Source organism: Parasteatoda tepidariorum, chromosome 11 (genome assembly GCF_982258835.1).
Source record: "Parasteatoda tepidariorum strain Cologne lab strain chromosome 11, Ptep-v5.0, whole genome shotgun sequence".
In the NCBI taxonomy this organism is placed as follows: Eukaryota; Metazoa; Arthropoda; class Arachnida; order Araneae; family Theridiidae; genus Parasteatoda; species Parasteatoda tepidariorum.
The window spans coordinates 21,333,722-21,347,977 of record NC_141765.1 but is presented as its reverse complement, the minus strand read 5'-3'; the positions used below and the strand labels follow the sequence as shown (position 1 = coordinate 21,347,977).

The following is a 14,256-nucleotide window of genomic DNA, read 5'->3' as shown; positions in this document are numbered from 1 at the left end:
TTTTATTTACTTATTAATTATTTTTTTTGTTTGTTTGTTTACTGACAACGCATAACTTCATACACATTGGAATCAATTTATAGTTTTAGTGTTAAAAAAATATTTCGATTAAAAAATACGCACATTTTTAATAATAAATCTGCACTAATTGTTTCAAACAATTTTTAATTTGTCAATTTCATTCAATTTTTTGCACGATAACCACAGCTCAATACTCAAAAATGCATTCAGATTACTACGACACTAAAACTAGCTGTCACTTTACACTAAAAGTTTTTACACTGTAGTTTATAAAAATTATAATTTGAAGTAATGTTTCGAAAAGTAAAAGCAGCTTGTATTAGCTTTATTTGTACGCTTATCATACATGAATTTGGTATACATAAAATTATCTCAGCTTAGACAGCTTAGTTTTGTGTGCAGTGTTTCATATAACAGGAAACGATATTATTCAGAGTTGGACTGGTTATTGAAAGCAAAAGCTAATAAAAAACAAGCATAAAAGCCTATATATATAATATTTTACTTATACGTAGGTGGATCAAATATAAATGAGACTTTTTTAATAGTAGCAGACGATTTTTATTCTCGTTGTCATTGCAACAATAGAACTATATCTAGAGTTTGAATAATTGTTTTATTGCGAATTAGCTCTTTGCAAATAATTTTGTTTTAGTAGCTTGAATCATATGTTCCTAATAAAGTTGCTCAACACATAATAATTAAATTTTCCAACAAGAGAAAATGCTAAGCCTATTAAAATCTTTCGCAGATTATAGCCACAGTTATGCAATGATACCCTGTCGGGGGCACAAGTTTGTAAACGATGTATGTAAACGTGTGATGAATCCTACACCCCTGAATCAAAGCGTTTCAGTATGGAATGGCGAAGGAAAAATGAATCTGCTCCATTCAAAGCAAAATCTCTCGATTATCTGCTGGTTGAGCACTCACAAGTGTTTTTTGGGGATTCACAAGGTGTTGTGTACTCTGATTTCCCTCATGAACGACGAACAATTAATGTAAATTTTCATTGAGAACTTTTAGAGAAAATCAAAGCATCCTATCGGTTCAAGAGACGTGGCATGCCGATCTGCAAAATTCTCCCATAACAAGATAATACTACTCCTCATGAAGCCGGAGTTACACATTTAAAGTTACAGGCATTACTCAGGAAAATAGTTGAACATCCTCCATATAGCCCGGGTTTGGCACCTGCGGACTACCATTTGTTTCTACCATTTGTTTGGACCTCTTAAAGAAACCCTCTGGGGATTTGCGATTTTCATCCAATGAAGAGGTGAGAGATTTTGTGTACAATTGGTTCACTATATGGTCTACTTCTTTCGATTCCGCCGGCATTAAAAAACTTCCAGCAGGTTGGAGGAAGTGTGTAGAAGTTCACGGAAAATAAGAAGAAAAATAAAAAATTTCTATTTTTTGTTCGTAATATTTTAATATTTAGTTATTGATGAAGCCTTATTTATATTTGATTTACCCTCGCAAGGTTATTATACTGCTTGAAATAAATATAAACATCAGTTTTTTTAAAAAAAAAAGTTTAAAATTTTTTATATTACGACTTTAGAAGTTTAACTCTACCGATGACTTAGAAAACTTACTGTTTGTTGTTTAATTACCGTTATTCGTTTTCAATCCTTTCTTCCAATACCGTGTTAACATCTTTCCCTACTTCTTGTGGTTTTTAACAAAATTAATAAAAAACTTTTAACTTAAGTTTTAATCACAAGAAATCTTACTTCGTATGAAATATCTTTAAGACTTGATGATGGACTTGCACGAACGACGATGAAAGTATGAAGGAAATGAGATTTGATGCATGTAGGAACGAATAATGTATCGTCGGCTTCCAGGAAAGCAATACACACTATATCATTGCCAATATGCCTTTTCTTCTGTAACTGTGGTGGAAAATAATTAAAATTAATTTTCAATTCTGTAATTTCACAGACTATGATTCAAAACGTATTATATTAGTGGCTGGGTGGCGCAGTTGGTTTGTCGTCGGCCTTCTGAGCCCAAGTTTGCGGACTCGATCCCCTGCCCAGACACCGGATTTTCGGGATGCAGAAAATCCTCAGCTGCCATGTCGTATGATTATGCGGCATGTAAAAGATCCCAGGAGTGCCTTATTGGCTCTTGCATTTCCGGCAAAATTAAAATTCCTAGTGCACTTTAGCATCCAAATAGAGTCTCGGTGCTGCCATCTAATGTGGCAGAAACTAGACGTCCAAATTAACATGACCAACGGTATCTCACCCATTGTGGTGGTCCTGAAAGAGTGGATTCCACCTCTGGAGAACGCACTAGGTCTGCTTATCGGCAAGACCGATTGTGCAGCTCATTGGAAATAAAAAAAAATGATTCAAAACCATTTTGATCTTTACATTTTTCTAACAGTGTCTGTTTAAATATTTTTTTGTGAGTATGCTTTGCAGAAGGATTATGAATGTATTTTTAGAATAATTTTAAGTTGTAAGTATTTACATTTTAATCCTTAAAATGTAAATACTTATCCATAAACTGTGAATTGTAATCCATGAAATGTCTGTTACAAAAGTATTTAGTAATTGTGGTGTCTGTAATAAAAAGTATTTATCTTAATCGATTTACGTCCGAAAACAGACAAGATTTAAAAAGTTAATAATGAAAGCCAAGTGTTTTATATAATTATTGAGGTCACAAGTGTATGGATCTGAGGATAAAATTCGGAAAAGTAAAAATTTAAATTCAGTTCTCCCGTAACGAATTAACCCTTTGACGCAAATGGGTAAACGGTGGAGTTTGAAATCTTTTTCTCATTCATATTTAAAAATTTATCAATTAATGATTTTGTAAATTAACGAAATTTTAACGGCGAATAACTGTTTTTCTTAATAAATAACAGCAAACATGAGCAATTATTGTTTGGAAGTGAGCCGTGTTTTTAAGATTTTACCTTTAACGCAAGAAAAGACACCAGTGATGCATACTGTATTTCTTAATCATAAATTACTGAAATACTAAATATAATATTTTTCTCTTATTTTGATCTGAATAGAAAATAATGAAAAACGTATGAGAAGTATGCTCAAAAATTCTGATTTAAAGGATTAAACTATAACTCGTAATCTGTATTCCACATTGTTTGTCACTTAGGAGATCTTAATCATATATTAAGAACTGCTCCAACAAATTTTCAAAGCATGCTTGCAAAATTCGAAGTTTTCCCTTTATATATGCTTGAATGGCTTATTAAGAAGCATATTAGCAATATATTTTGAAAATTATGCAAATTTTTTGTGTCATTTATATTCATACTTTATTTATTTCTCTAATATGTCACTGCAAGAAACAACTTATTGAAATCTGTGTTAATCTGTAAATTAGTTTCATGTATTTTTTAAGACGTTTGCGCATTAAATAATTAGTAAGAATTATGATTTTATCTGAAATTTAAAGTATGTATCATAAGTATAGGTAGTATGGTTTCTAGATTATTATAATCGCAACATATAATATAGAATACAATGCCCACAGTTGAACAAGTTAATTTTTAAAAATAATGCGTTTTTTAAAAAGTTTATTCGAATTTTAACTCTTGTCAATTTTTAAAACTTTAATGTAACATTAAAAGTATGAGACTTTTTAATAAATGGTAAACTCATATTCATTTTGACAATTATTTGACATATTATATTAGTTTTTACAATAAAATCAATTATTACACAAAACCTGCCTAGTTAAAATTTGAATTACTCACATCTCTTTCATTGAAAATGATAGCTTTGAGGGTCTAACAATAACCATATATTAAGCCTAGTATTAAGTATTTTAACTTTTAAAATATATGTTGTTTTGAAATTGTAGGGGTTTCGTAATTATCTTTAAACTTTCGCGGTTATCTTTAAACTTTCGCAATTATCTTTAAACTTTCGCGATTATCTTTAAACTTTCGCGATTATCTTTAAACTTTAGCGGTTGTCTTTAAAAAGAGTTAGAGGGGTAATATTCTTACTTTCTGAAGATCATGTTCTTCATGAGGGAGCATGGTGGATACATGAAACATAATTTCGATTCCCCTCCATGAGGTATACACAGACTCTTTACCAGTGAGATCATGTACAGAGTCAAGGCCGCCTTTGTACTTGTCAAAACCTAGATATACATTTATTGCTTTAAAAGAATAGTCAAATATATTCATATTTGTTATAATTTTTGAAAAAAATCAAATGAAGAAAAATATTAGCTAACAGCCATTTTTTTACATCCTTAAAAGTTTCTCCGAAGCTGCTAATAGTCCATTTTTTTATTGCAAATGAGTAAACTGCATTATAAGTCTAATTTTTATTTTGTCATATAAATGGAATTTTTATAGACAATAATCAGATTTTAATGTCATTGTTTTCGCGTGTGCACTTATGTGCATTTGTAACAAAGACCAAACTATTATTTCTAATATCAAATCATATGAGACTTACACGTAACTTTTCAATTTAGCTGATTTTCCTATCCGGGTTTACTTTGAAAGAATAAATATCTTGCGGAAATTGCTTTTGCCTAACCCACTGAGGTTTGGAAAATATGAAATTTAAAAAGGGAAACACGTTATTCAGTTTATACCAAACAAGAAGAAAAAATTACTCTAAATTGAGAGGTGGTTGACATAATAACTCTTTATAAATTAAAATAATTAATTAAAGATAAGTTAACAATACACGGAATAATATTTAAGACACATAAGACTTCTTCATATTTTACAAAATAATGAAAGTTCATTAAAAACAATTAGCACGTATAACTTACAGGTGTATAATTATTTTGCAGTTGTTAGTATGTTTTGATAGTTTAATAAAATTGAAATAAACAATTAACTTATAATTAACACATTCAATTTTCAAACTATGCAGAATAAGGAAAAAAATGGATAATATTAAGAATATTCAAAATAAGAATTGTAGAATTAACAATTATTTTACAAAAAGTAACAGAAGTTAAAAACAACTACCCTTCAAGAATTTTTTCATATTTAATTCTACTTAAGAACGAAGATTGAAATAAACACTATTTATAAAATTGTGTCTTAAATTGAACTCATAAATTTTATAAATGTTTAATCGGCACATCATACAAAAAAATCAATATTTTAAAAACAAGTTTCAAATACTATTCTATTATCCATTATAACTATCTCTATTTTTCTGTGCTCATCTAGCTAAGAAATTACTTGGAAGTGAAGCGAGTAAAAATATCCAGCAATTATTGAATTTATAAAATTACGATCCAAAAGTAATTATCTTGGAAATAGAATCTTGTGGCATACTGTAACGCCTGAGGGTAAATGTCAAGGCTTCAGGAAGAGGAACGCTGAAATCAATTACTGGGGAGAGAGAAAGTTGGTAAACACGCAATTTATATCAATATGAATTTGAATGAATATTTTTAATCTCGTATAAAAGTTTCAGATTTACGAAATTCTGAAGAATTCTCTTAGAATATATTAAAATGATAGAGGAAATTAAAAATAAATATAGCTCATCTTCTGAAGTTATTATTGCTAGCAAATAATAATTTTCGATATTTATAATAATACAATTGTGTCATAAATTCAAGAACATATTTTGTTAATGTAATTGCAATAGTAAAATAACTATTTTAATTTATATGTGAACATTTTGAGAAATTTAAGCATTTTTCAAATAAAAAGTTAGTAATAAAAAATTCGATGTACTAATTTTTGCTCCTTTAGATAAAACGATAAGTAAATCTCTATTTATTTAATAACTAAGTTTAATTTCCTCAAATTTCATTAAATTGAAATCGCAATAACGCTTCTGATTGGCGCAGTATGGCCGCTTCAGGCTCATTTGCTATTGCAATTCACTCATTCTTCTTTTTAACAATTCTTCATTTAATTCGAAAAAGTCTAAAAACATTTAGAAAATGTCCGTTACAGAATTTCGATTATTTGAGAAATGTAATCATTATAAGTAGAGACTTCAAGTATAATTTGAAAATTTAAAAAAATATAAAATGGAATGTTTAGTTATTTTAGTAAATGATTACCTTTTAAACGTATTCTATCGCCTAAAATAGTTAGAAAATCATCGAACAGCTCAGTATTTTCATGATTGTCCAAAATTTGCTCTTCGGTAGACTGTCCTTCTTTTACCAAAATGATTCCTACTTTAAGTTCAGTTTTAATAAATACCTGAAAATATAATCATTGATTTATATTAGATTTTGCAAATATTTTAATAAGTTTATAAAAGAAATTAAACATGAATACGTAATAACCTTTTAAATTTGATGTCCAGATAACGATTGATTATTTTATATATAATTTTACTGCCAGAAAGTTACTGTCACAAGCTTTGGTTACTCCTATTAGTATAAATTCTTCATGTTTTAATAAGATGACAAAAGGTGCAGCCTAAAAATTACATACACTATTTCAAATTCAAAAAAACATTGTAACTGTGTTTTTTATTCAAAAATCTCCATTATTTAAATTTTCTTAGGAGAAATAAATGAAAATCGAACGTGACTCAAGTAGACAAAGATTGCATTTTAGAGGTTAAATAGGCAATGATAAAAAGTCTTTTTTTTTTGTACTGTACAAAATTTGCTATAAATAATTTTAACTTTAACACTTTGATGTAGATTGAAGTGCAGCTATAATGCAATTATTTCGTATAACGCGCAAAATAATAATATAATAATAATAAATTTTCCAGAATTACTTTTGACCAAATCATAAATTGCTTTCCTTATGTTCAGAATTTGTAATCTTAACAAATAGTTCTAAGATACTTGCTTAAACTGTTCAATAGCGAGGGATAGTTTCATATCAACTGTTCATATCAACTTTACTATTTTCTTATGAATTTCTACTTCAATTTAAAAATATTGTGGAAAATGTTATATTGGGACAAAACTGAAATATAAAAAGATTACAAATCAAAAACAAAGGCGGAAGGCCGCAATTTATTGATTTTAAGTGAGTTAATCCAGGTTCGAATCCTGGTAATGTAGAAATGAAGACGTCCTCTTTTCTGTTGTCTCAAGTAATTAATATTTTGCAATGCCTTCTAGAGTTTGCTTTGTTTCTTTATAGTTGTCTAGATTATTTTGTAGACCCTTAGTGATTTTTTTATAATTTGCTGTACCATGGAATTAATTTCAAACCAATTTCATTCTAAAAAGCAAGTGTTATGTATTCCAAAAATACCTATATATGTCTAGCAATATTTATAGAACCTCACAAATAAAACTTAAATTAGACCAAATACGACAGAAGCAAAAGTAAAGGAGGTACCATCAGCGCCAATTTGAAAAATATCTTTTTACCAGGGTGGAAAATGTTATGTAACCTTGCTTTTATTTTTTTTAACACAGACGTGTTTTGAACTCTTTGTTAATGTCGTCAGTTTATTTAACACAGCTGGTCATAACTCTTCGTATAGTAAGGAGTTTTTAAAAGTTATTTCATACAAAAGGCTGAGCGTTGTACGTTCAGAAATTATATACATATGCTTATAAATATTTATACAACATTGTCAATTTTAATCAATCTGGATAGTGCCAGAATCATCAAATTTAAAAATATTTAAAAAAGAGGGCGGAAAATGCCTCCTGATCGTACATTTTAAGGGTTACAAAATGGAGCTGTTAATTTTCCTTCCTCGCCATATATATAAATAAATAAATAAATACAAGAAAGCACGAAGAAAGTTAAGAAAAACAATAAACAATAACAGATAGCATTCTGCTTTGCGGATATAATCGTGTGGGCTGATGATAAGATTATATCGCTTTTTCCGGTTTTTTAAATAAAATTTAATCTTTTTTTCTTTTTTTAAATACTGTTGTTAGTTATTTTTTTACTTATTATTCCCCCCCCCTTTTTTTCATACGTCTATAATTTTTCTTTGTTTTATTCTTCATTTTTATTCTTCATATATATATATATATATATATATATATATATATATATATATATATATATATATATATATATATATATATATATATATATATACACGCACACAAAGAAAAAGTTTTCCTATCTCATTATTGTACTCAGTTTAATTGAATTGGAATAGTACATTGAGAAAAAAGTTTTGTCAAAACTACCAGAATATGGTGAAATTTGGTAATTTTATCTTGATACTTAGTGCATAGTATAAAAACTATTTATTCGGTTAAATTTATTTTTCAGTTTTGTATTTTTCTAAATGCTCGGTAATAGGAAATATAATTTTGAATATCAAAATTTCCGCTATACGAATGGAAAAATTACCAAAATAAATGGCTTTATTAAAGTTATGTTTTGGTTTTATTACAAGAATTACACTTTCTTTTACCACAAATATCTCTACCACAAAAATACGCTAATTTCTCTAGATTTTTTTTCTCCTTATAATATATAGCAAATAGAAACTCTACCTTATATCAGAAAACTTTCCAAGTAAAATATTTCCATTCTTAGAGAAAAACATGTTTTTCGATTCACATTAGTCGGTACGTTTGTTTGACTGAAGTCTTTGAAATGCAGACATTCGAATCATCGACTTCCTGAAGAAGTTGTTTGTTTGAGTTGGAGACTATTGTACTACAGTTTGTTATGTTTCAGACCCAGACACTATTCATTCTTTAGCAGACCTATTTCGTAAGGAAACATTGAAATCTAACTTCCTGACATGTAGCTATTGATAACAGAGCCCACAAAAGTGTTTTTATTTAATAATCCACATTCTATGTAATAATAGTTATAGAGTAATACATTGTTGAAAATGTTGGGAAACAATTTATCATTTTTTCAAACTTATTTCTATAGATATAGGAGAGGCTGTAATTGATTTATATAAACATTGAAAATGACTCTGATATTTTATTTGAGAATGTTAAGAATTGATAGATTTTCCAGACATTTACGAATAAATACAGTTTAAAAGGAAATGTTGTTGATAATAATATTTAATAAATACGATTTTTAATTGTCTTTCTAAATTAAAAAAATAGTTTTGAATTGTTGCTGATTAATTCATGGCGTTTGTGCTGATAAAGTTGTTTCACTATCTAAACTCTCTAATGTTTTCTTGTTTTTAAACTATCCTTAGTTATTGGTCCTTGCAGTTATAAAACTTATTTTCAGTCCAGCTTATACGCTTAATGAAAGTATATACCTTAACAAACAGTAAGAAAATAGTTCAATAAGTAGTACATTTCTTTTTCGTTTTTATAACCTCTGCTCTTGGGAACAGACAGGGTACAATCCGATTTTGCCCTCACCCTTTTGAACAAAATCTATGCCTGGCCCACGAACGGTGCAGTGCAGCGGAGGAAGAAGATAACAACATTTAAGACTGAACAAAGGTTTTATGGGCCCCAGGATAAAATTTATAGCGCGGAACAAAAAGCCTTATTTTCATATTTTGTAGAATTTTTGAAGACCTTTATATGCAAAATTGCAGTTTATATATATATATATATATATATATATATATATATATATATATATATATATATATATATATATATATATATATATATATATATATATATATATATATATATATATATATATATATATATATATATATATATATATAAATGAAGAAATTCCCTGCCATTTTCTTTTGAAATCACTTATAAACACTAAATTTTTTGTAAAGAATTTTGATCAGGCCCTACCGGGTCCCGGTCTCAGGGACATTTGTCTTTCTTTTTCCCCTCCCTTTTGAGTACGATCTTGACTATATCACATGTGAATTGCATGCATAATTTTATTAAATTGCCAAACAAAATAGAAATATCTACTACTTTTTTATTGAAATTTTAGTATTTCTAAATTTACCATATGGTTATCTTGTGTATCCGGTTTGACTTTTTTCTAGAAAGAAATCATTCATATAAAAAGTAATAGATTTATGACTTTTTGGGAATGATATATTTTTTATTTTATTATCGTCCTTAAACAGCCGACCTAGTTTTGGGTTTATGACTACCAATGCTCAACTCCGTAGACTCATAATTTTGAACCTAATCCAGAAGACGAGGGTACTCCTGGATCAAGTATTGGGAGAAATTTGCCTTCGTGGAGGACTATTTGATGGAAATAACTCGCATTTGCGTTACATGGAGAGGTAGACCACGAAATCCTCCCTGGGTTTACCTGATGACAAGGGGCTTCTAATCCATGACTGAGGATATTTTACGTCAACACTGTGGTCAGTGCGAGCCGGGTCACCTCGTTGAGGGGGGGCGAGCGCTGTATCCCCTTAGTCACCATGGCTCAGAGACTGATATATTGTATGAAACTAGACAATGAATATCTTGGTTAAATCAGACAGTTTCTAGCTCGAACAATTTAGCTTCAACAGGTCTACGAATCTTAGCTATACGGTATTACCCCACCTTCTCCTGTATTTTTATGGATTTATAAAACTATATTTTGAATTATATGATCTAAGAGTTATTTATATTTTAATTTTCATTTATATTTAATTATCTTTTTTTTTATCTTGCTGATGTATTTGATTGTAAGTAGTTACTGAATTCTACTACTAAACTTTGAAAAGTTGTAATTTATCGGTTCATTTATGTTGCGAATCACCATGAGAAGTTAAAAATAAGAAGGTGAAAAATACCAGCCCTAACTTCATATTCATAGAGAGCTTACACAATGAATTCTTTATTAATATTAATATGAAAGTTTTTTTTTATAAAAGCTAAGGCTTTGTTATATGATGTTCTTCATTTATATTGTGGTATAAAAAAAGTATCTACAATAGGGACAGTATACATATTTAATTTTTTTTTAAAAAAGTTGTTCAAAAATTAGATATAACGTTTTTGAGTGACTAAAGTTTTAATTGTCTTCTTAAACACAAAATTTGTCACTAGATATTAATGGGAAAGTTGTTCTGTGACAAGAATAAACTAGAAATAGAATAAACATGAAAAGAACACAGTAAACAAAAAGGTAAGTGGAAAAAAAATGTTGTAAGAGATTATTAATAAAAAGGAGAAAAAATATTAAAAATAATTACTAAAATTAATTATTTGTAATTATTTTTCTTCTTTTATTATTAATCTCTTTAAGAAATTGTTTCCTTTTACTTCTTTGCTTTCTTATGGTTTTTCTTCTGTTATTATTTTTTAAAGTTCAATGTCAACTTAATCGCAGTTAATGAAACTTAATTATTATTTTTAAATCTTTCTTTCTTTTCATTCTTAATTGTAAAAGTCTGAACATACCCGAAAAGTTGCAAAAATATCAGTTCGTAACACAAATATTCTCAAAATGGTAGAATCAGCCGTTTATGTACATAAAAATTTTGGGAGACATAACTTTTTATAACTTTTGAATAAAAATTCTTGCATAAAAATATTTTTTACTTTTAAATATTTTACATTAAAAAATTTTTTTTTTTGAAGATCAGAAGCTAACAAAACATTGCTTTACCAGAATAAATCACGAAATTCTTTACCAACTGCCTATTTAATATTTGAAACTGCTAAATATAACATAAAACCAATTGCTTACTTTTATCTTCTGAAAATGAACTGAAAAAGCGAAAACCTTTATTAAAGTCATGGTTTTTAATGCTTCTTTTCTTGCACCTGGTTGATAATGTTTTTTCAATTGTTAAATAAACTTTTCTTTTCATAACTTTTTATGCACTGTTAGAATTTTCATTCTAAAATTACTGTAAAATAACGGGTGGCAGTCTCTCCCTCCAATTAACCGTAAAGTTTACGGTAAAGAACAATTTTTTACCGTTACGGTTTTTAAACCGTTTACAACTAGTAGTTAAGCCGGCCAGGTGGCCGAGCGGTTAGCGTGCCTGACTGCGGAGCCAATGGCTGCGGGTTCGAATCCCGCTCTGGGCATGGATGTTTCTCTCTGTGCTGTCCTCTGTTGTGTGTGATGTGTGAATGTGGCCCACCCTATGAACGGGTTTGTGGCAGTGTGGCGTGGGTAATGTTGCTCGCCTCCGTGACTTAGGTTCACAGGTGCCCACTGGGTAACGCTAAATGAGCAACACTTCCGGCATCTTCCGAGGCGAAGAACGAGAGTTCAAGTGCCTGCCGTTATTTAAAAAAAAAAAAAAAAAAAAAACAACTAGTAGTTAAAAAACCATGAATGCAAAACTATACGTTTTTTTAACCATTTGCAACTAGTATGGTTTCAAAACCAAAAAAAGGAAAATTAACTGGACATTGAATCTAAGCTTTTCCGTTAGGTAACGAGTAATGGAGTTAGGCTGTGGTTGAGTTGAGTTCTATCATTGAACCTTGGAATGCGGTTCAATTAGTTCATCTGGTTGTTTCCAGTGCAGTAAGAGATGAAAAATAGTAATTTTTTTTGTGTTAAACAGCTTTATGGTGCTGCCAGCTATTCGTAAGGGAGAGTATCGTATTCTAATAGTCCATGGTCACAAACTGGGGAGTACAGAGTACTGAAAGTTCTTCATGTGTTGAAGGGAATCTATGAAATATTACGTTGTCAACGCTGGAACTCGAACTCCCGTTCAGTCGATCATATTTGACAGACTAGCCCACTCGGCTATGACATGAACCCAGGTGCAAGGAGCTAAGCGGTTTTATTAGGTAGGCCCAGTTGGTGCGATAAAATTCTGGTTGTCTAAACATATTGCGTGGAAGCAATTAATAAACTGTTTTTCTCACAGTTAACAGTTTGAATACCATCTTATTCATGATTATTTATTTGTTTTGCTTGAATATGGTAAAAAAAACATTTAAATAAATTGTTATTTAAGCATTTTTTCTGAGAAATTTTAACAATGTAATAGATTAAAAGAAAAGATTCAAAGCCTTTTCCTTTTAAAACTTAAAAATTTGAATAAATATTTCAAGTTTAAAAAAAAAAACGTGGATTGAATTTTAAGAGTACGAGTTATACAAAGAGAAATTCATTAAATCTAAAATGTTTGTAACAAAATTTCATCAACAACTAAATTGTTTGTATGTTATAAAGCAGTGTGTATGTAGTTTTATACCTGAGTAATTGAGAAACTCCTCTCTTGAAAGTAAGAAATTATTTATGCTAAGTAACTATAAAAGGGTTAAAGATTTGTGATGCTCAATCTGGATCAATTTGGGCCGATTATAGCTGTCAATTCTCCCGTAAAATGCTTGCTCCTATCTGCTTAAAGGCTAGACGGAATTTCCAAGGCAGAATTCATTTATAGGTAAACGGTAGGTTTATTTTCATAGAGCGAATTAATCATGGAACATTTAATACGCTAGATGGATGGCATTAGATAAGGACTGCGGAGTATTTATTGTATGTTATGCGGTCAACTTAACCTCTTATTATTGGTTTATCATATAATTGGATTTTATAATAAGATATAACGAACATGACTTTCATTTATTATAAGCATATAATAAATTATTTATATGAACTTGAATATAATATTTTTATTAAATCATTTTTAAATTTTTAACTCCAGAATAAATAATTTGACATTTAACGATGGATGGTAAAATTTATACACAAAGAAAAAAAATTCTAAAATTACCTTACTGTATGGTGATTACATTTCTGGTAAAAAAAACAACAACATAATTCTGGTAATAAAAACAAAAATACAGTCAATTCGCTATAACTCGAAGTACGATAACTCGAATATTACTATAACTCGATTTTTTTATGAGGTCCCGACCCTTTTATCTTCAATTTCATGTTAATTATTCTCGATTACTCGAATTTTACTCCCTTTAACTCGATTTTTTTTGGATCTTTTAAAGCAAGAAAAAAAACCTAGGAGCTGATATCTTGCCCCTTCCTTTGCAACACACACACAATGTCTTTCGCACTCTTCATGGAGAAGATAAAGCTGTCCCTCTTGAAGTATGTGAACAGTGGTTAAGTAAAACGTTACCAAATTTACTTCAAGGATACAGTTAAAATGATGTTTTCAATATTGATGAAATGGGTTTATTTTATAAATGTCTTCCAAATAAGACTATGATGTTTAAGGATGAAAACTGCTCAGGGGGTAAAATAAGCAAGGAACGTTTGACTGTCCTAGTTGGAGGAAATGCGTCTGGGACAGAGAAATTGCCCTTACTTGTTATCGGGAAAAAAGCGAAATCCCCGATGTTTCAAGAATGTAAAAACGTATCCTTTGGATTACAAGTCTAACAAAAAGTTTTGGATGACATCAGTTTTATTTGAAAACTATGTAAGAAAATTGGATCGGAAATTATTCGCTAAAAAAA

General features: G+C 29.3%; 1 protein-coding gene across 4 annotated transcripts in view; it reads right to left on the bottom strand.

The window, feature by feature from the left end:
* Positions 1-14,256, bottom strand: part of LOC107437112 (uncharacterized) — a 136,103-nt gene that overhangs the window by 35,879 nt on the left and 85,968 nt on the right. For all 4 annotated transcript variants that reach the window (XR_011638275.2, XM_016049010.4, XM_071187830.2 and 1 more), the window contains 3 exons: positions 6,067-6,211; positions 4,019-4,158; positions 1,761-1,922 (listed from right to left, as the gene is read on the bottom strand). Coding sequence is in view for 3 of the 4 variants with exons in the window: in XM_016049010.4 (XP_015904496.1) it covers positions 1,761-1,922; positions 4,019-4,158; positions 6,067-6,211 (447 nt within the window). In the remaining variant the exon portion in view is untranslated. The remainder of the gene's footprint in view (positions 1-1,760; positions 1,923-4,018; positions 4,159-6,066; positions 6,212-14,256) is intronic.